Source organism: Rutidosis leptorrhynchoides, chromosome 2 (assembly GCF_046630445.1).
Source record: "Rutidosis leptorrhynchoides isolate AG116_Rl617_1_P2 chromosome 2, CSIRO_AGI_Rlap_v1, whole genome shotgun sequence".
Classification (NCBI taxonomy): Eukaryota; Viridiplantae; Streptophyta; class Magnoliopsida; order Asterales; family Asteraceae; genus Rutidosis; species Rutidosis leptorrhynchoides.
In genome coordinates this window covers 638424396-638444779 of record NC_092334.1, presented here as the reverse complement: position 1 = coordinate 638444779, position 20384 = coordinate 638424396, and the positions used below count along the sequence as shown (strand labels likewise).

The 20384-nt window shown below is 35.0% G+C and overlaps 1 protein-coding gene across 1 annotated transcript; it reads right to left on the bottom strand.

The window, feature by feature from the left end:
• Positions 1 to 17808: 17808 nt before the first annotated feature.
• Positions 17809 to 19088, bottom strand: LOC139890123 (uncharacterized). Its single transcript, XM_071873023.1, has 3 exons — positions 18806 to 19088; positions 18034 to 18763; positions 17809 to 17908 (listed from the first exon to the last, which is right to left on the bottom strand). The coding sequence occupies exons 1-3, from the start codon at positions 19086 to 19088 to the stop codon at positions 17809 to 17811; spliced, it is 1113 nt and encodes a 370-aa protein (XP_071729124.1).
• Between the last annotated feature and the right edge of the window lie 1296 nt (positions 19089 to 20384).

The following is a 20384-nucleotide window of genomic DNA, read 5'->3' as shown; positions in this document are numbered from 1 at the left end:
CAGGAATCCGCATTTCAACTGTTAAAGAAGAAGTTAACGTCTGCACCCATTTTGTCATTACCAGAAGGAAATGATGATTTCGTGATCTATTGTGACGCTTCGCGCCAAGGTTTAGGATGTGTATTAATGCAATGCACAAAAGTTATCGCATACGCTTCACGACAACTAAAAGTTCACGAAAGGAACTATACGATGCACGATTTGGAACTTAGAGCAGTAGTTTTTGCACTCAAAATATGGAGACACTATCTATATGGCACCAAGTGTACAGTGTACACCTACCATAAGAGTCTTCAGCATATTTTTGATAAAAAACAACTCAATATGAGGCAACGTCGCTGGGTAGAGTTATTGAACGACTACGATTGTGAAATCCGTTACAACCCCGGAAAGGCTAACGTTGTAGCTGATGCCCTAAGTCGGAAAGAAAGAGTAAAATCTCTTAGGGTCTGAGCTTTGAACATTACAATTCGTACTGATCTCACAAAGCAAATTCAAGCATCACAGTTAGAAGCTTTAAAAGAAGAAAATGAAAAAGGCAAAATGAGCAAAGGATTAGAAAAACAACTTGAAGTAAAAGCCGATGGAACCCTGTATTTTACTGGTAGGATATGGGTACTAAAATATGGTAACCTAAGGCAACTAGTACTGGATGAAGCACACAAAATGAGGTACTCAATTCACCCAGGAAAGGGGAAAATGTACCAAGATCTCAAGAAGTTCTATTGGTGACCTAATATGAAGGCAGAAATTGAAATGTCCCGTTCATATTAATTATAAACGTTCCATATTAATTGATTTCGTTACGAGGTTTTGACCTCTATATGAGACATTTTTCAAAGACTGCATTCGTTTTTAAAACAAACCATAACCTTTATTTTATCGACAAGGTTAACAAGACACCACTTAGATTATCCAGAAATGATAATCTAACAAATATCACACTTACACACTACCAATACATATTGGTTTACAAATATTAATATGTTACAACAAAATAAATCTCGAATGCAGTTTTAAACAATATTATACAAGCATGCTGACACCAAATCTTGTCCATATAATAGCATGCAACAGCGGAAGCTCTTAATAATCACCTAAGAATAAACATGCTTTAAAAGTCTACAAAAATGTTGGTGAGTTATAGGTTTAACCTATATTTATCAAATCGTAATAACAGACCACAAGATTTCATATTTCAATATACATCCCATACATAGAGATAAAAATCATTCATATGGTGAACACCTGGTAACTGACCTTAACAAGATGCATATAGAATATCCCCTATCATTCCGGGACTCCCTTCGGACATGATGAATTCGAAGTACTAAAGCATCCTGTACTTTGGATGGGGCTCGTTGGGCCCAATAGATCTATCTTTAGGATTCGCGTCAATTAGGGTGTCTGTTCCCTAATTCTTAGATTACCAGACTAAAAATGGGCATATTCGGTTTAATAATCCAGACATAGAATGTAGTTTCATTTACTTGTGTCTATTTTGTAAAACATTTATAAAACTGCATGTATTCTCATCCCAAAATATTAGATTTTAAAATTGGGACTATAACTCACTTTCGCAGATTTTTACCTCGTCGGGAAGTAAGACTTGGCCACTGGTCGATTCACGAACCTATAACAAATATGTACATATATATCAAAGTATGTTCAAAATATATTTACAACATTTTCAATACGTTTTGCTGTTTTAAGTTTATTAAGTCAGCTGTCCTCGTTAGCAACCTACAATTAGTTGTCCACAGTTAGATGTACAGAAAATAAAGCAATATATATTATCTTGAATCAATCCACGACCTCGTGTATACAAGCCTCAGGCTAGATCACAACTCAAAGTATATATAATATTTTGGAATCAACCTCAACCTTGTATAACTAACTCCAACATTACTGCATATAGAGTGTCTATGGTTGTTCCGAAATATATATATATATGGGTCGATATGATATGTCAAAACATTGTATTCGTGTCTATGGTATCCCAAGATTACATAATATATTAGAATACATGTATAATACAATATGAGTTAGCTGGGATATGATTAATATAGATTTGTTACCAATTTTCACGTAGCTACAACAAGAAAAATTATCCAATCTTGTTTTACCCATAACTTCTTCGTTTTAAATCCGTTTTGAGTGTTTCAAGTTGCTATGGTTTCATATTGAACTTAAGTTTATGAATCTAAATAGAAAAAGTATAAGTTTATAGTCGGAAATACAGGTTACAAGTCGTTTTTGTAAAGGTAGTCATTTCAGTTGAAAGAACGACGTCTAGATGACCATTTTGGAAAACATACTTCCACTTTGAGTTTAACCATGATTTTTGGATATAGTTTCATGTTCATAAGAAAAATCATTTTCCCAAAAGAAAAACTTTTAAATCAAAGTTTATCATAGTTTTTAATTAACTAACCCAAAACAGCCCGCGGTGTTACTACGACGGCGTATATCCAGTTTTACGGTGTTTTTCGTGTTTCCAGGTTTTAAATCATTAAGTTAGCATATCATATAGATATAGAATATGTGTTTAGTTGATTTTAAAATTCAAGTTAGAAGGATTAACTTTATTTGCGAACAAGTTTAGAATTAACTAAACTATGTTCTAGTGATTACAAGTTTAAATCTTCGAATAAGATAGTTTTATATGTATGAATCGAATGATGTTATGAACATCATTACTACCTTAATTTTAGTAGGTAAACCTACTGGAAATGAAAAAAATAGATCTAGCTTCAAAGGATCCTTGGATGGCTTGAAAGTTCTTGAAGCAGAATCATGACACGAAAACAAGTTCAAGTAAGATTTCCACTCGAAATAAGATTGTTATAGTTATAGAAATTGAATCAAAGTTTGAATATGAGTATTACCTTGTATTAGAAAGATATCATACTGTAAATAAAAAATATTTCTTGAGGTTGGATGATCACTTTACAAGATTGGAAGTAAGCTAGCAAACTTGGAAGTATTCTTGATTTTATGAAACTAGAACTTATAGAATTTATGAAGAACACTTAGAACTTGAAGATAGAACTTGAGAGAGATCAATTAGATAAATAAAATTGAAGAATGAAAGTGTTTGTAGGTGTTTTTAGTCATTGGTATATGAATTAGATATAAAGGATGTGTAATTTTGTTTACTTGTAAATAAGTCATGAATGATTACTAATATTTTTGTAATTTTATGAGATATTTCATGCTAGTTGTCAAATGATGGTTCCCGTATGTGTTATCTAACTCACAAGGGCTGCTAAGAGCTAATCATTGGAGTGTATATACCAATAGTAAATACATTTAGAAGCTGGGTATTGTACGAGTACGAATACGAGTGCATACGAGTAGAATTGTTGATGAAAATGAATGAGGATGTAATTGTAAGCATTTTTGTTAAGTAGAAGTACTTTGATAAGTGTCTTGAAGTCTTTCAAAAGTGTATGAATACATATTAAAGCAATACATGTATATACATTTTAACTGAGTCGTTAAGTCATCGTTAGTCGTTACATGTAAGTGTTGTTTTGAAACCTTTAGGTTAACGATCTTGTTGAATGTTGTTAACCCATTGTTTATTATATCTAAAGAGATGTTAAATTATTACATTATCATGATATTATGATGTATTAATATATCTTAATATGATATATATACAATTAAATGTTGTTACAACGATAATCGTTACATATATGCCTCGTTTCGAAATCCTTAAGTTAGTAGTCTTGTTTTTACATATGTAGTTCATTGTTAATATACTTAATAATATATTTACTTATCATAATACCATGTTAACTATATATATATCCATATATATGACATCATATAGTTTTTACAAGTTTTATCGTTCGTGAATCACCAGTCAACTTGGGTGGTCAATTGTCTTTATGTAACCTATTTCAATTAATCAAGTCTTAACAAGTTTGATTGCTTAACATGTTGGAAACACTTAATCATGTAAATAACAATTTCATTTAATATATATAAACATGGAAAAGTTCGGGTCACTACAGAAATTGCTACTTATGTAAGCAAATGTTTGACATGTGCAAAGGTCAAAGCTGAGCACCAGAAGCCGTCAGGATTACTGCAACAACCAAAAATTCCTCAATGGAAATGGGAAAGAATAACCATGGATTTCATTACGAAATTTCCAAGGACTGCAAGTAGTCACGATACTATTTGGGTGATAGTTGATCGCCTCACTAAGTCAGCTCACTTTATACCAATAAAGGAGACAGACAATATGGAGAGATTAGCACGCTTATATTTGAAAGAAGTCGTTTCCAGGCATGGTGTACCTATCTCCATCATATCTGATCGCGACACCCGATTCATATCACGTTTTTGGCAGTCATTACAAAAAGCATTGGGAACTCGATTAGATATGAGCACCGCTTATCACCCACAGACAGATGGTTAAAGTGAAAGAACAATACAAACATTAGAAGATATGTTACGAGCATGCGTGATTGACTTTGGAACCGGTTGGGATTGACACTTACCTTTGGCAGAATTTTCATACAATAACAGCTATCATACGAGCATCAACGCAGCACCATTTGAAGCACTTTACAGTAGAAAGTACAGATCTCCTATTTGTTGGAGTGAAGTAGGAGAAAAACAACTTACTGGACCAGATATTATTCATGAAACTACCGAAAAGATCTTTCAAATACAACAACGATTGAAAACGGCCATGAGTCGCCAAAAGAGTTATGCTAACAAAGGAAGAAAACTGCTAGAATTTCAAGTGGGCGACAAAGTCATGTTGAAAGTGTCACCCTGGAAAGGCGTTGTACTATTCGGTAAACGAGGAAACCTAAGTCCTAGGTACGTAGGACCCTTTGAAATCATCGAAAGAATTGAAACGGTTGCTTATTGATTAAAGCTACCGCAAGAACTTAGTGGTGTTCATGACACATTTCACGTGTCAAATTTGAAGAAATATTTAACTGAAGAGGATGTCGTAATTCCTCTTGACGAAATACGAATCAATGATAAACTCCATTTTATCGAAGAACCTGTTGAAATCATGGACCGTGAGGTCAAACAATTAAAATAAAATAAAATACCGATAGTTAGAGTTCGTTGGAACGCTAGACGAGAACCCGAGTTTACTTGGGAACGTTAAGATCAAATGAAGCAAAAATATCCACATTTGTTCACTGATATCGCTTATAAAACAGGTACTACTCAAAATTTCGGGATGAAATTTTCTTTAACGGGGAGGTACTGTGATGACCCAGAAAATTTCACATTTATAAATTAATTACAGGATAGAATATTTCCGACACGATAAACAAACCTATTATGTTGAGTCTTAAAACTTTTTGAACTAGTTTACACGTTCAAGTACCCTTTTATCATTTCCGACGATTCATGAACAACGATTTATAAATTGCTATATATATATATATATATATATATATATATATATATATATATATATATATATATATATATATATATATATATATATATATATATATATATATATATATATATATATATATATATAACGATTTAAATAAATAACTTAATATGTTATATAAATAACTCGATATATATATCATTGAAAATAGCAAGATTGTATTTGGACAAAATGTGGGACTTTCTATTTTTCACTTTTGATAAACACGTATATCTATATAGATTCGATATTAGACGAGGAAAAAATTTAAACTAGCTAGACATTTGATCATGCAAGCTGACGTGTGTATATAATTAGTCTCACTTAAATATTGTTAAATATAAAATAAAGATTTCTAATGAGCAACAAAAGACTACAACATTTCGTATCAAGATTTCAAGTTAAAATGATGGAAATCACTAAACCTGCACACTTGCACGAGAAAAATCATAATTAAATCATATTGACTCGAAAAAGGGTGATTCTAGTGTCCAAACGACCGTAACTCATAAATCTACAATTTTCATGAAGACACCATACGCGGACAGCGTACCTATCTACGCGAAACGCGTAATGTTTATCGACATAAAAAGTTTGTCGACATAAAAAGTGATGGCGGCTTGCCTTTTTCTTAGATTAGGCACGTTTTAAATTTTTATATATATATTATTATATTTTAATTATTATATTATTATTTAAATAAAATATGCATGATATGGTCGAACTTTTTGTATCTATAAATTGCGAATTCGTTTCTTGCTTTTAAACTACACATACATAGACATATACTTTTACATATTTTGATCTTATATTTTTATAAGTGGTAATATATTGAAAAGAGGTTATGAACGAGTATTTTTAATTTGAGTTTCAACCTGTTTTAAAATAAGGAAATATTGAGTATTGTTCGGGGTATTGTTCGTGAATCCAAGAACATCTGTACAATCATCCACTATCATTACATCTGCGTAATTTACCTACAATATTGAATCTCAATATTGAATCGTGAGTTTATAGTCTCCCTTTTTAAATACTTTAAATATTTTTGGGCTGAGAATACATGCAATTTATTTTAAATGCAATGGACACAAGTATATACTTAATTCTACACTGAGTTAAACTGAAAATCCCTTAGATTTGGTAACTAGTAGCTGCCAGTACATAGGATATGGACTGGTGGGCACGAATAATTGTATATGGATCCATAGGGCTTGACATCCCTGTCTGAGCTAGAGCGCTAGCTTTTTAACGGACGTATGTTATTTGAGTTTATGACACGTTGGTTTGCGTGTATTAAAACGAATAGGGTAATTATCATTATAGCGTTAAGTTTAGTTACCAGGGTACTCTGTTATGTAGAATCTATTGATAAACTTTTGAAGAAATCTTGTGGTCCATCTTTATATATTTATGACTCGAGCAATTAAACCTATAACTCACCAACATTCGTGTTGACATTCTTAGCATGTTTTTATTCTCAGGTCCTTAGACTGCTTCCGCTGTGATGTGCTTGTTGCCTGCATGGAGTCTCTCATGCTTTGTATAAAGTTTATTGCATTCGAAACAAAACCATGTTGTGTAATAAATAAATTGACTGTGCTGTCAACCTGTAAAATAAAGACTTATGTATTTTGGGGATTTGCTTATACTTAAGCACTCGCCCACATGTTTATAACTTTCTATGTTTATAAAGTCACTTATTTTAATGAATGCAATATTTTATCAAAACGTATCATATAGAGGTCAAAACCTCACTGTGGAATCAATGATTAATGTGTCGTGTCAATAGCGATTTTGACGGGTCGTTACATGATACGTTTTGTAAACATTGCATTCTTTTGAAAAGGTACACCATAAATGAATATATAAATCCAAGGTTTTAGACTTCTGATGATTTCTACGTATAAACAATTACCGTATATAATAGTTTACCATAATACATCCGTTGACAATGCAGTCAAAATAAGATACATGGCGATGATTTTGTGAATGCAAAGTTTTCTCGAATAAAGCATGCATGACTCCATGCACATATCTTGTATAATGTATAAGCAAACAGCGGAAGACTTCTAGAAACCTGAGAATAAACATGCTTAAAAGTGTCAACACAAAGGTTGGTGAGTTCATAGTTTTAATGTTGCACATATTCTGTATATAAAGGTGGATCACAAGATTTCAGTTGTTTCATCCAGAAACGTTTATCAAAATTTTCCATGAAATTGAGCACCCTGGTAACTAAACTTAACGTATATATAATTTGTACCCTTTGTATAATCATCTTAATAATACACGCAAACCAACGTGTACGCTTCTCAAATAGCATACGTCTGTTAAAAGGCTAGCGCTCTAGCTCGGACGGGGATATCAAGCCCTATGGATCCATATACAATTATTCGCGCCCACCAGTCCATATCCTATGTTCTGGCAGCTACTAGTTACCAAAGTTAAGGGATATCTTTTAATCCAATTAGTAATATTTGAAAATACAATTTATCAATCTCATAGACAAGTTGTTTAAATATTAATTTGCAGTTTCAAACACAATTTCAATTAACGTTAACCATAATTCAGTTGACCATATCTTTTAATCCGTTCATCGAAATCACGCGATTTCTAAATGAAAAGTTAATAATTTTTCACCAGCTTTCCAAAAACATGCATATCATATACTTTATAATAGTTGCATATGTATCAAATTCGTGATTCATCATAAACTATCTAATGACAAAAATTAAACATACAAGCATGCATAATCATATATACTAGAGCACTAGTCAGGGATACACTATTAATATATAAAAGTTAAGTTATGAGTGCTCACGTATCAATATTGTGATTCAGTATTGCAGGAAAGTACGTAGGCGCAACGGAAATGATAAACATTGGATTTCACTCATGAGCATACCCCCGATCCATACCCATAACCTCCATAGCTATAACCCATAATTTCCTTAGCTCTATCCCTCTCAAAAAAACTCATTTTTGAAATCACTCAAACATCACTCCGTCGTAGTATTTTATGTATAATACTAATACTAATAATATTAATGCTACTAATAATAATAATATGATTAATAATAATAATAATAATAATAATAATAATAATAATAATAATAATAATAATAATAATAATAATAATAATAATAATAATAAATTAAATAAATGTTACGGAGTATATATGAAGAATTAGAGAGATAGAATGAAAAACTAGAACAGGACCCGAATGCTTTTATAGAACTTTTCTGGAACCGACACTCATGCGATCGCATGAGTGTCCTTTGCATTATCCATGCACTCGCATGAAAACTGGTACCAGTGAGATTCATTTAACAATGTTGACCGACACTTTTAATCATTTAATATATTTAAACTTTATAATATATTTAATCTTTATAATTAATTAAATATTATATTTTATTCTCGTGCATAGTTGGCTTGTAATTTTTACACCGATGTGTTGTACGTTGACCCTCGACTTAAGTACCGGTTCCGGTTTTTCGAACGCATTTTCGTACGCTTAGAAAACTGGTACTTTACGTTTCGTGTAATGTACCTTTATCAAAAACAAGGCTCAAATCAATGAAAAATTATTCCACTCAAAGTGTAACTTGTTCATTTGAGTGTTTTGGTCATTTGCTTCTAAAAATCGACGTCTCGTTATTTACCAATATATATTATAATAATACTATTTTAAATCTAAAATTTTTTATGACTAAGTTAATATTATATTTTATCACTTTGTAAAATAATGATATTATTATTTAAAAAATATAAACTTATAAATTATATATACATATCTATATACACATAAATGTTCGTGAATCGTCGAGCATAGTCAAAGGGTAATTGATTACATGAATATAGTTCCAAAATTTTGAGACTTCAACATTGCTTATCGTGTTGGAACCATGTAAGATTAAGTTTAAATTTGATCAGAAATTTCCGGGTCATCACAGTACCTACCCGTTAAATAAATTCGTCCCGAAATTTGAGTGAGGTCGTCATGGCTAACAATAAAAATGTTTTTATGACGAATATGAGTGGATAAATAGAGTTTTATCATTATTGACTAATATAGATAAAACGATTCGATTATGTGAAGCGTACGAGTGAAGCTGTCACAAAAGGTTAAAATAGAGATTTAACTTTGGACGTAGTCACGGTGGATTTTCGGAATTCAAGGGATTTAGAGAAAATCTTCATAATAAGATTTGATTCTTCGGTAATTAAGGAAATTTGAATCCGTTTTGATTAAATGCGATCATCTGTTTTGATTGCTCTGTCGGATATTTCCCTATAAATCCACTCTCTTCGTTTCCTTATTTCCACAGCTCACACCTTCTATTCTTTCTCCCTCAATTTATACTCTAAAACATTCGTCAATATGCTCCATCCCGTTCATGGCAATTTTGTTGAATCTTTAAGTATAAAGGACCATGGTTGAAAAGTACAGTCACTTACAAGCTTCAAGGACCATGGTTGAAAAATTCACAAAACTTGAGGGACCAAAAATGTAAAGTTCAATACTTTAGGGACCAAAAGTGTAATTTTTTCAAAGTTCAGAGGCTGAAAATAAATTTTCATAAACTTGAGGGGCGAAAAATGAAAATTCTGAAAAAGTTTCAAAATTTGGCAGTAGCAGTCCCAGGGAATTAACTGCCGTTAAATAAATTTAACTGAAGGACTAACAGCGCTAATTATTTGATGGGTTGGCTGTTGGGTCGGATCTTGGATATGGATCTGGTTTCTGGGTCGGGTTCTGGGTCATGGTGATCCGATTAAATACATGCTGGTAGTCGTTTGTATTGTTGAAAAAAGAAAGGAATCTTGAATGTTGGAACATAGAGAACAAGGTGACAACGTAAAGGACACGTTGGCCCTTGTGCTTTTATTCTTTCCTTTTAATACAGCCGACAAAGAAGGGTTTCAGGTGGGGTCCACAGCCAAAAACTTCACAAAATTACAATAATGCCATTCGGTGTTTCAGCTGGTACACTGTTTGCTTTCTTCTTCAAATTTAAACGCACGACTCACCCTTCAAATGCATAAGATCGAATTTTCTGGATTAACCGTACGATTCACTTCCTCAGTCGCTTAACCGTACGATTCACTTATTCTTCCTCTTAAAACCCAAATCGTACAGATCAGGAAATAACTTCAATAATTCAATTTTTTTAAGCATCAATCGTACGTTGACACATCCACTCGTAAACACTCATGTTCACACGCATATCGGAGTTCCCAAACATACGAGTTAGCAGTTCATGGTGTTCTTCCCCATTTTCCAGAATCCGGCAGAACAGTGTGGTGGTTCAAGGTGATCCATGGCGGCTTCAATGGAAAACTCATCATATCACCACCAAAATGGCTCAAATTTTTCAGAGAGTATCCTTAGAACCCGTCAAACACATCTACATTTCCAGATTTTTCAAACAAACAACAATAATCACGGATTATTTGATTTTCAGTCCCCTTTTTCCAAAAACAAAAATTTCTTCAAAACTTGCTCAAAATAGTGAATTGGAAGCTGTAAATTTGAAGAATCATTCACTAAATGATTACCAAGCTTTCCCAATTCATAGTTTTTACCAATTCGTGCTAAATCTCCAAAACCCAAAAATGGTCAACAAAAGTCAAACCGAACTTCAAATTTCAATTTCATCAAATTGCTTTTGTTTAATCGGTTCTTGTTTGATCTTAGGCTCTGATACCATTTGTTGGATCCCTTGCTTCGCTTGCTAGGACCGTTTGATCAAGGAAAAAGCATCGATTAGCAATTTGAGCATAATATGTGATAAATGAGATGAACATAATGAACATATGATAAACAATGAACAAAGCAATACTTATCAGCTGATAATAATCAAAATTACATGTTTGAATCTGATGAACAATTAAAATAAACAATTACATGAATTAAGATTAATCACTTTGTCATTTCCATGGTGGTTGGAGCATCAATCCACCATGGATCCTCCTCACCATGAAGGTGAAGAGGAGGAGCACTCACCTCACACACACTCTAGTGTTCTTGGTGGAAAACCTCAAATGAACAAGAAAAAGGAAATCTCTATTTATAGTGTCTGTCATCTGTCAGCTCACACGCACGGTTGAGGTCTCAACTGTACGTCTGAAAGTATTCAATCGTACGAGTGACATTAGTCACTCGTATGACAGACCTATATTACACGTTTGGTCACATATGCTCCTGCGACATGAGTTTTCTAGTTCAATACAGCCCTAGGTGTACAACGTAGACCTAAACCATTTTAGGTTATTCGACAGCGATGGACAACTCCATTTCGTGCACTAACACCTTTACTTGTCCTTTATTTAAAAGTTAGCTTTTATTATTATAAGAACTAGTCTGAACCAGACTAAGGAGTACAAGTGGTCATAATATTTATTAATCCATATTTATACAAGTTGGTTATCATTGGACTCCGGTTCATATTCCTCAACCCGTCTCCACAATTCCAATCACCTTTTGGGTTGAACATCCTGTTATCATTCTCTCTTTCGACACTGAGGAATCCACTATCTCTGATGCATTTAACACCAACGACATTTATCATTAACTTAGAAATGTTGGTTAAGATTAGGTTTAAGGGTGGGTAGATACAACACTTGTCCTAGAATTAAAACTTGTTTTGTACTAAGTATTGCCATGCACTTGTTGTGTTTATTATATTTGTCACTCTTTTACTTTCGATATTGGTTCAAGGGGGACCATACTATTAATAAGCATGTACAATTTAAGGGAGAGCATTACTCTAGGGCGCGCTTAGTTCCGGGGGAGCTAACCTTTTTGCTTCGACAAAAGGTGGAGAAAGTGTACGGTAAGTGATGTTAACACTTATGTCGGCTTACATAACTAAACACTTACCCATATGTTTTTCATCATCAAAAAGGGGGAGAATGTTGGTTAATAATCCAATTATAATATTCAAAAGTTAATCACTTTGTTTTGATGATGACACAAAAGAGATAATTGCTTAATCACATGCAAGACGACATGAGTTCATAAGCCTACACTATCTCTAGTAAAAGACCAATACATAAATAATTAACTTGGTAAAACTGCTATGCGGCTGCACCACGGTCGACCGCATGCCTGACCGTGGATGCCCTGTACCAACGGCAGCACCATTTTTCAAAACTGTTGATCTGCGGTCAACCTCACGGCCGGCCGTGGATCGACCGCAGTTTTCACTGTAACACGAATTCAACCACTTTGAGTTAGACCACTTTGAGACATCTATAATTTACAAAACCTTTTTAAACATACTTATACTAGTTGCCTTCTTTGATTTCAAAAGAATTTTGAACCAAAAGACGTTAATTTTTACTAATCACACCTAATGACATCTTAATGATATTTTAATCTCAAATAAGATTAAACACAAAAATGTTTTACTTTTATCTTATTACAAAATTTCATTTAATACATACTAATGATGGTCATTAAAAGTCCCAACAAAAGAGATGCTCTTCCATAACTCTTATGTATCATTTTTATGTATGTTGTGAACTAGTAAATTGTTGTAATAATCTCCAAGTAAATTCCAACTAGATTCAAATTAGTTCATTTGAGATATAACAATGTTCCAAAAAGCAAGATACTTCCATTAACAAAATGACAAGTAATTAAGAAGGGTTGATGAAGCTTTGGAAGGTAATGCATTATCAAGAGACAAAAATCTGCATTTACCCAATTAACAAATCAATGACAAATTGTCAAAGATTGAAGACTTTGTTCTTTTGTGGACATGTCAACTTCCACACTTATGTCCAAAACAAAAAAGGGTAATGAGGATGACTTCAGAGATGATTGGCTTCTAGTTGTAGCCATCCAACAAAGGAAAATGACAAAGTTCAAAGGACAAAAATGGCTATATGTTCAGATGTCAGTGGTACACGGTAGAACCACGGTCGACCGTGCATTGAGCCGTACAGCTTCCAGGCTGATTTCTCTTTCCTATAAGAGCCAAGCCTTGAAGTATTTGAAGACTCACCTCTTGCACTCATATTTTTTTATATTCTCTGTTATCATTCTTATATTTCATTGTAATCTTTTTGGAGTGATTTTAGCAAGAGTACTTGCAAGCTTAAGTTGTAAGTTTACTTGTAAACTATCTTTTTAAAGGGTTTTAGAAGGTAGTTGTGTTTTCACTAGGTTGGAAGATTAGGATCTTGTGGTAAAAGCCTTTAGGTGTTTGTGAAGTTTTCAAAGGGACATAAGGGTTCACAAGTTGCTGCTTATCGAAATACTAGTGTTGTATCCTGACACTCCACCAATTTTGGAGTATCATAGTGATCAATCCTAAATTAGATGTTTAGATCTAATTTAGAAATTGAGTGCAATGAGGGGTGGATGATGGTGTTAATAATGTTTTTGGGACCTTATGGTCGTCTTTAACTTAGATTCAAGTGATCAATCACCATGTCCGGGTCTTCATCGCATTACCTTGGCTTGATGATTGATACTTGGGCGTATTCACAAGTGAACCATAAAAACCAGAGCAATTGCACAGAATCAACAACCTAAAATGAGAGGCCAAGCTCCCTATTTATAGGTTTGGGATATCTGCGGAATCAATGTTCGCACAGAAGCATCAGATCCGCAATGTTTATCCGGGACATCTTCGCAATCTCAAATTATGCGCAGAACCGCAATGTCTTAGCGCGATGCGCATTTGCTTATTTATCTCTGTGGTTCTATTTGCACTTGTATTTGAATTGCCTTTTGCACTTAAAATATAAATATATATGCCTATATATATGATCAAGTCCCCCAGTTTATTGTGTTATATTTACGCAGAAAATATAACATAATAAACTCTAAAAATTGTAGTTAAAAATGTATTTTCCTTCAATCCGCAAAATTTTATACCGCAATGGATTTTTGTCACATTATGTTACCGTTAAACTTGCAGCAGAATAACGGCTATATATTCTCCCGAAGCATTTTATGCATTTTATTTTACCGTTAAATTTAACCGTTGCAATCTTAATTCACCTATAAATATCAGGGAATCACCACTTAGAAAAATTCATATTGCCATCTTATTTTCTTTCACATTCTTAACACATCAATTACCAATTATTACATCACTTCTTTTTAGCAATCTTTGCAACCACGTTAATTGTTAATCATGAAGATTCCGGAACTTAGCCAAAAGGATAACCCCAAAAACTTCATTGCTTCTCGCTTAAGAAGCCCAGAAGCGAAGGCTCCATCTTCTTCTACTAAAAAGAGTACGTGTACACCTTCTGCTGTAGATACGGAAAAGAAACGCAAGTATGTTGCTCCTTCTGCATCTGAGCAAAAGCGAACTCGATCAAACACTAAAAGTTTGGTCGAGACTCCAATCATTTCAGATTACTTTTTTGAAACCAAAACTCGTAAGTTTATTTGCCTTTTTTATTTGCATAGCGATTTCACGGTTTATTTTTGCATGTATTTGTTGCATTCAATTTTATATGCATTGTCTTTTGCAGCTGAGCAATCCAGCACTCCGCCAGAGTCCGGCATTCTCTCTCTTACCAAATAAGATGATACTTTTCGCACTCCTCCAAACCCAATCAGTTCAGTAAGGATTGATGGGTTTCCTGGATATTGGTGCGCTTCTCCATCTGCTGCGGAGGAGCAATAACAAAAAATGAAGCTGGCAATTCCAGACGATCTACGCCACGAATTTTCGAAGCTTAATTCTGCCGACGCACATAACTGTTTTGTGCAAAACTTCTACATGGCCTTCAACTCTGTAACACCCTAGGAAAATCTCACATCGCCCACGAACATGAGTGATCATGGGATTATAAGGTAATACTCACGCTTAAATGACACAACGCGTTTTGGGATCACAGGCTGAGTAAAAGTGCGAGTACGTTGTGGTTAAGCGTGCTCGGGCTAGAGCACTACCAGGATGGGTGACCTCCTGGGAAAGTGCTTCTCGTGTGTGGTCGCCAAGAAAAAGCCGTGCGCCTGCGGGCAAAGCGGACAATATTGTGGTCATGTTAAGCTGGGGTGTTACAGAATGGTATCAGAGCCACTCATGTGCCGTTGGGGGTGGTGGGGCAAACCTCATCGAGGACGATGAGTCCCTAAGGGGGGGTGAATGTAACACCCTAGGCAAATCCCACATCGCCCACAAACATGAGTGATCATGGGATTATAAGGTAATACTCACGCTTAAATGACACAACGCGTTTTGGGATCACAGGCTGAGTAAAAGTGCGAGTACGTTGTGGTTAAGCGTGCTCGGGCGAGAGCACTACCAGGATGGGTGACCTCCTGGGAAAGTGCTTCTCGTGTGTGGTCGCCAAGAAAAAGCCGTGCGCCTGCGGGCAAAGCGGACAATATTGTGGTCATGTTAAGCTGGGGTGTTACAAACTCGGCCGCTGATATGATTACTCGCTAAGAGCAATTTTACAATGTTTTAAAGAGCGAGCAGCTCAAACTTATTGAAGAGCATGCCAAAGCGGCTCAAGCTCAAAAAAAATGTTCCACCCTTTATGCAGAGCTCAAGATTGCCAACGAGGTTGTAGAAGAGCTTAAAAAACAATTGTCTGAGAAGGCAATTGAAGAAAAGAACTTAACTGCGGCCCTTGAGGCCGCGAAAAAAGAACTTGAAGAGCGCACTTCTGAGCGCGATGAAGCAAACTTTGCTAAGGTTGCTTCACAATTAGAATTTACAAGGCTGCGCCAACACTTGCCTGTGTTTGCGGAGAAATTTATGGATTCTCATCCTGTCTCTGAGCGATTTGATGTATACATTGATGCACTTCGGCAACGTGAATGGGTTAAGTTTTTATCTCGCCATGCTGAAGTCTGCGAGATACTAGATCCGCTGTCAGATGATATAGCGGAAATGATCTGCCACCACAAAGAGGCTGATGAAATGTATGAACAAGTCAAGGCGGAGATTAGTGAGATTCCCATACCCCAAGTTGTTGCTATTAGCAAGAACAGGGATGCAACTGCTGAGGCCATCATGAAACTTGAATTTAGCAAAAATGATGATGAACAAGCGCAGTAGTTTCACGCTTTTATTTTGTAACAGTTAACGTAGCTGTCTCTGCGTTTTATTAATGAAAATAAAGTTCCCTTTATCATATTCAATTGCAATTGTTTATTTTATAGCGCTTTGTTTCAATCTTTATTCGTAATTGCTAGACTTGTCCTTTGCAATTTCGATATTCATTATTGTGCACATAATAAATACTTACTTTCATGAAACAATCTTTTAATTGTAGAATCAATATACCTTACGAATCTTCCAAGTCCTCCGAAACGATCCTTGGATAAAAAATGCATTTAAAATATGCCAAATGTGTTATAGTGAAGCATCTAAGTTGGGCAAATTCACAACTTTGGGAAATAATATATACAAGTTTCATCATTTCGCTAACACTTTAAAAATATGTTCCATTATAGTGGTCTTTTCCTTCGCTAATTTAAATATTACGCGTTTAAGAATTTGCATGGACTTTAACCATTTTGCAAAAAATATTAAACCGCAAACAAATTATCATTCCTTATTAAAGAAGTAAACAGGTAATATTTATTTGCAAACAATTGCATACACATTTCTGCTTACATGATTACAACAGCATTTTTGAATATTTCTGCGTGTAAATCATTGCGCAATTAACAACTTATGCGTAATATCTTTTTAATAGCGTAGCATGCCATGCATTAGGGATGATTCTTCCGTCGATGTTTGCAAGCTTGTGAGAACCAACCGCGTTTATTGCTATTATTTGGTAGGGTCCTTCCCAATTGGGTCCCAATTTACCAACATTTTCTGCTCGGCTTGCTTCATTGTTACGCGAAACCCACTCGCCAACATCAAAGGTTAAAGCACGCACCTTTTTGTTATAATATTTCGCAGTCTGTTGTTTATTATTCGCTTCGATTTATTGTAGCCATTAATATGCGTTCCTCCACAAAATTCAAATTTTTGCACAATGCGTCATTATTTTTATTTTCAATAAAGTTGGCGACTCTATGTGTTGGCACAAAAATTTCTACGGGAATCATTGCCTCCGAGCCATACACCAAACTAAAGGGTGTTTCACCAATACTTTTCTTAAACGTTGTGCGATGTGCCCTACAGCACATTGGATAGTTCATCAACCCATCCAGTCCGCTTTTCATTTAAGCATTTTTTAATCCAGCTAACAATATCGCGATTAATTACTTCGCATAAGCCATTATCTTGTGGATGCGCAACAGATGTAAATTTTTGCACAATGTTTAATTCTTCGCACCAAATTTTAAATGGATCTTTCGCTATCTGCGCACCATTATCGCTGACAATTTCACGAGGTATGCCGAATCGGCAAATGATATATTCCCAAACAAAATTTCGCACTTGCTCTCATGTGATTGTGCGTAACGCTTTCGCTTCTACCCACTTGGTGAAATAGTCGATTGCCACAATCGGGAACTTCACATTTCCTGCACCAGCAGGAAATGGCCTGACAATATCAATTGCTCATTTATAGAATGGCCATGGCGAATTTACTGAAATCATATCGTGCCTTGATTTCCTGTTCAGCGGTGCATGCCTTTGACAACTTTTGCTTCTTTTTACTATTTTTGCCACATAGCGATATAGGGTTGGCCAGAAATACCCCAAGCGCATAATCTTAGATGCAATAGTCTTATAACCATAATGTAGTGCGTAAGAACCATATGCAGTTCTTCGATGATCATCTCCGCCTCTACGGGCCCAACACAGTGCATTAGTGGCCCGTGATAAGATTTTCGATACAAGGTATCATTTTTGATGGTATACATATGCGATCTTATGCGCACTAATCTTGCCTCATTTTTATCTTCTGGCAATACATTATTGCGCAGATTTTCAATGACTGGATTCATCCAATTTGGTTGCACTTCTTCAATGGACGCAACAATTAATTCGCCATCAATTGCTTTGCTAGGAAACTCTTCCACCCAAACTTGATTTTGAAATTGCAAAAAAGTTAAGGCTGCAAGTTTTCTTAATGCATCTCCCTTATTGTTTTGGCTTCTTGAAATTTGCGCGAGCTCAAAGTGCTCAAACTTTTCTGCGGTTTCTTTCAGCAGTTTAAAATATTTTTGCATGGAGAGCTCATGTGCATCAAAGGAGCCATTAAATAGATTAGAAACCAACTGCGAATCAACATATGCGTGCAACTTAGTGATTTTCAATTTATGCGCAATGTTTAATCCAGCAAGCAGCGCCTCATATTCAGCTTCATTATTTGTAACATCAAAATTGAAATCTAATGCGTATGTATGTTCCTCGCCACTTGGGCTTGTTAAAATTAAGCCTGCGCCTGCGCCTTCTACAGATGATGCACCATCAGTAAATAAATTTCATGTTTCACCCGGCGCAGGCTGCAACTCTCTTCGCTCATGAATGACTTCCAATTCGCCTGTCATTTCCGCGAGATAATCCGTCAAAACTTGTCCTTTCACAGAAGTTCGGGGAAGATATGTTTTTTCATAAGATCCTAATTCAATTGCCCATTTAGCAAGCCTTTCGGATATTTCAGGCTTGTTGAGAACGTGTTTAACTGGAAAATCAGTTAAGATATGAATAGGATGCCCTTGAAAGTATCTCCGCAACCTTCTTGAAGTTAGGAGCAATGCGTAGACAAATTTCTCCATTGGTGCATAATTAATCTTGCTTCTTGTAAGTGCCTTACTTACAAAATAAATTGGTTTCTGCGTTTTATCACGTTCCGCAACCAATACCGAGCCAAAAGCCTCATTCGCAATTGAGACATAAAGGTATAAAACTTCGCCTTTGATTGGCGCAGTTAGCGTAGGTAGCGTTGATAATAATTGCTTCATTTCTTGAAACGTGTTGTCTGCTTCTGTAGTCCATAAAAAATTCTTCTTATTCAATCATCCTTTTAGCGTTTTAAAGAAAGGCAATTGTTTTTACCCAGCTTTTGACAAAAATCTGGTCAAATCCGCCAACTTTCCTGTTCAGCTTTGCACTTCCTTAATTGTTTTTTGGCACCGTTATGTTTTCAATTGCTGCTATCTTTTTGGGATTGGCCTTAATGCCTTGCTCAGTAACATAATACCCCAAGAATTTCCCTTCCTTTTTGCCAAAACTACATTTGGACGGATTTAGCTTCATATTAATTCTGCGTAGATTTTGGAATATTTCCGCAATATCTTGCAACATTTGATCTTGCGTGTTGCCCAATTTGAAAATGGTCATATAACGCAAATTAAACAAAAACACAAGTATTAAATACTTGTCTTCCCCAATTTGACCCATAAACACTAATTTTGACCCATTTCAAAATTAGTCTTCCAAACACACTCTTATGAGTTCAAACATCAACACCGTCACTAGTTTACACCTTTACTAGTGATTAACACTAACTTTTAGTATACCTTTACTAGTGATTAACACTAACTTTTAGAACTAAACAAGGTCAATTAGTCTTCCAACCCAAAACTCACCAATAATGAGTCTAAAACCCACTTACTAGCAACATCAAACTCACTTCATGAGTAACAAAGAGTTTCTCATCAATTCAAGTTCAAACCCTAACTTTGAATATCAAACTAACAATTGAAATTCGGAGTTAGAACTTACCACCATAATCAAACTGTAGCTAGGAACGAGATGAGCAACTTTAACACTAGCATTTTGAAGATAATCCAACTTCTTCTTCCCCAAATCAAGCTTTCTCTTTCTAAAACCTTGTTTCTCTCACTAGAAAGATGAGAGGGTTTGAGAGGATGAGGATGAGTTAAAATGAGGATACGATTGAGGTTGAATCAGATTTGTGGCCTCAAACCCGTCCACATGTGAAAAGACCATTAAGCCCCTCATTAAAACTCAAAATATCAAGAAAACCACCAAAAATACGCTCCAGCTGCAAATTGCGCCTGCTGGCCACAAATTACGGCCGGGCCGCAAAAATGGTACCTGTTTAGGTG

Excerpts from the sequence above, each read along its gene's own strand:
- LOC139890123 (XM_071873023.1), bottom strand. The coding sequence starts at position 19,088 with ATGGAGAAATTTGTCTACGCATTGCTCCTAACTTCAAGAAGGTTGCGG. Across the intron at positions 18,764-18,805 it reads AGAGTTGCAGCCTGCGCCGG|AAGGCGCAGGCGCAGGCTTA; the intron begins GTGAAACATGAA and ends CATCATCTGTAG. Across the intron at positions 17,909-18,033 it reads CAACCCTATATCGCTATGTG|GCCATTTCCTGCTGGTGCAG; the intron begins GCAAAAATAGTA and ends TGATATTGTCAG.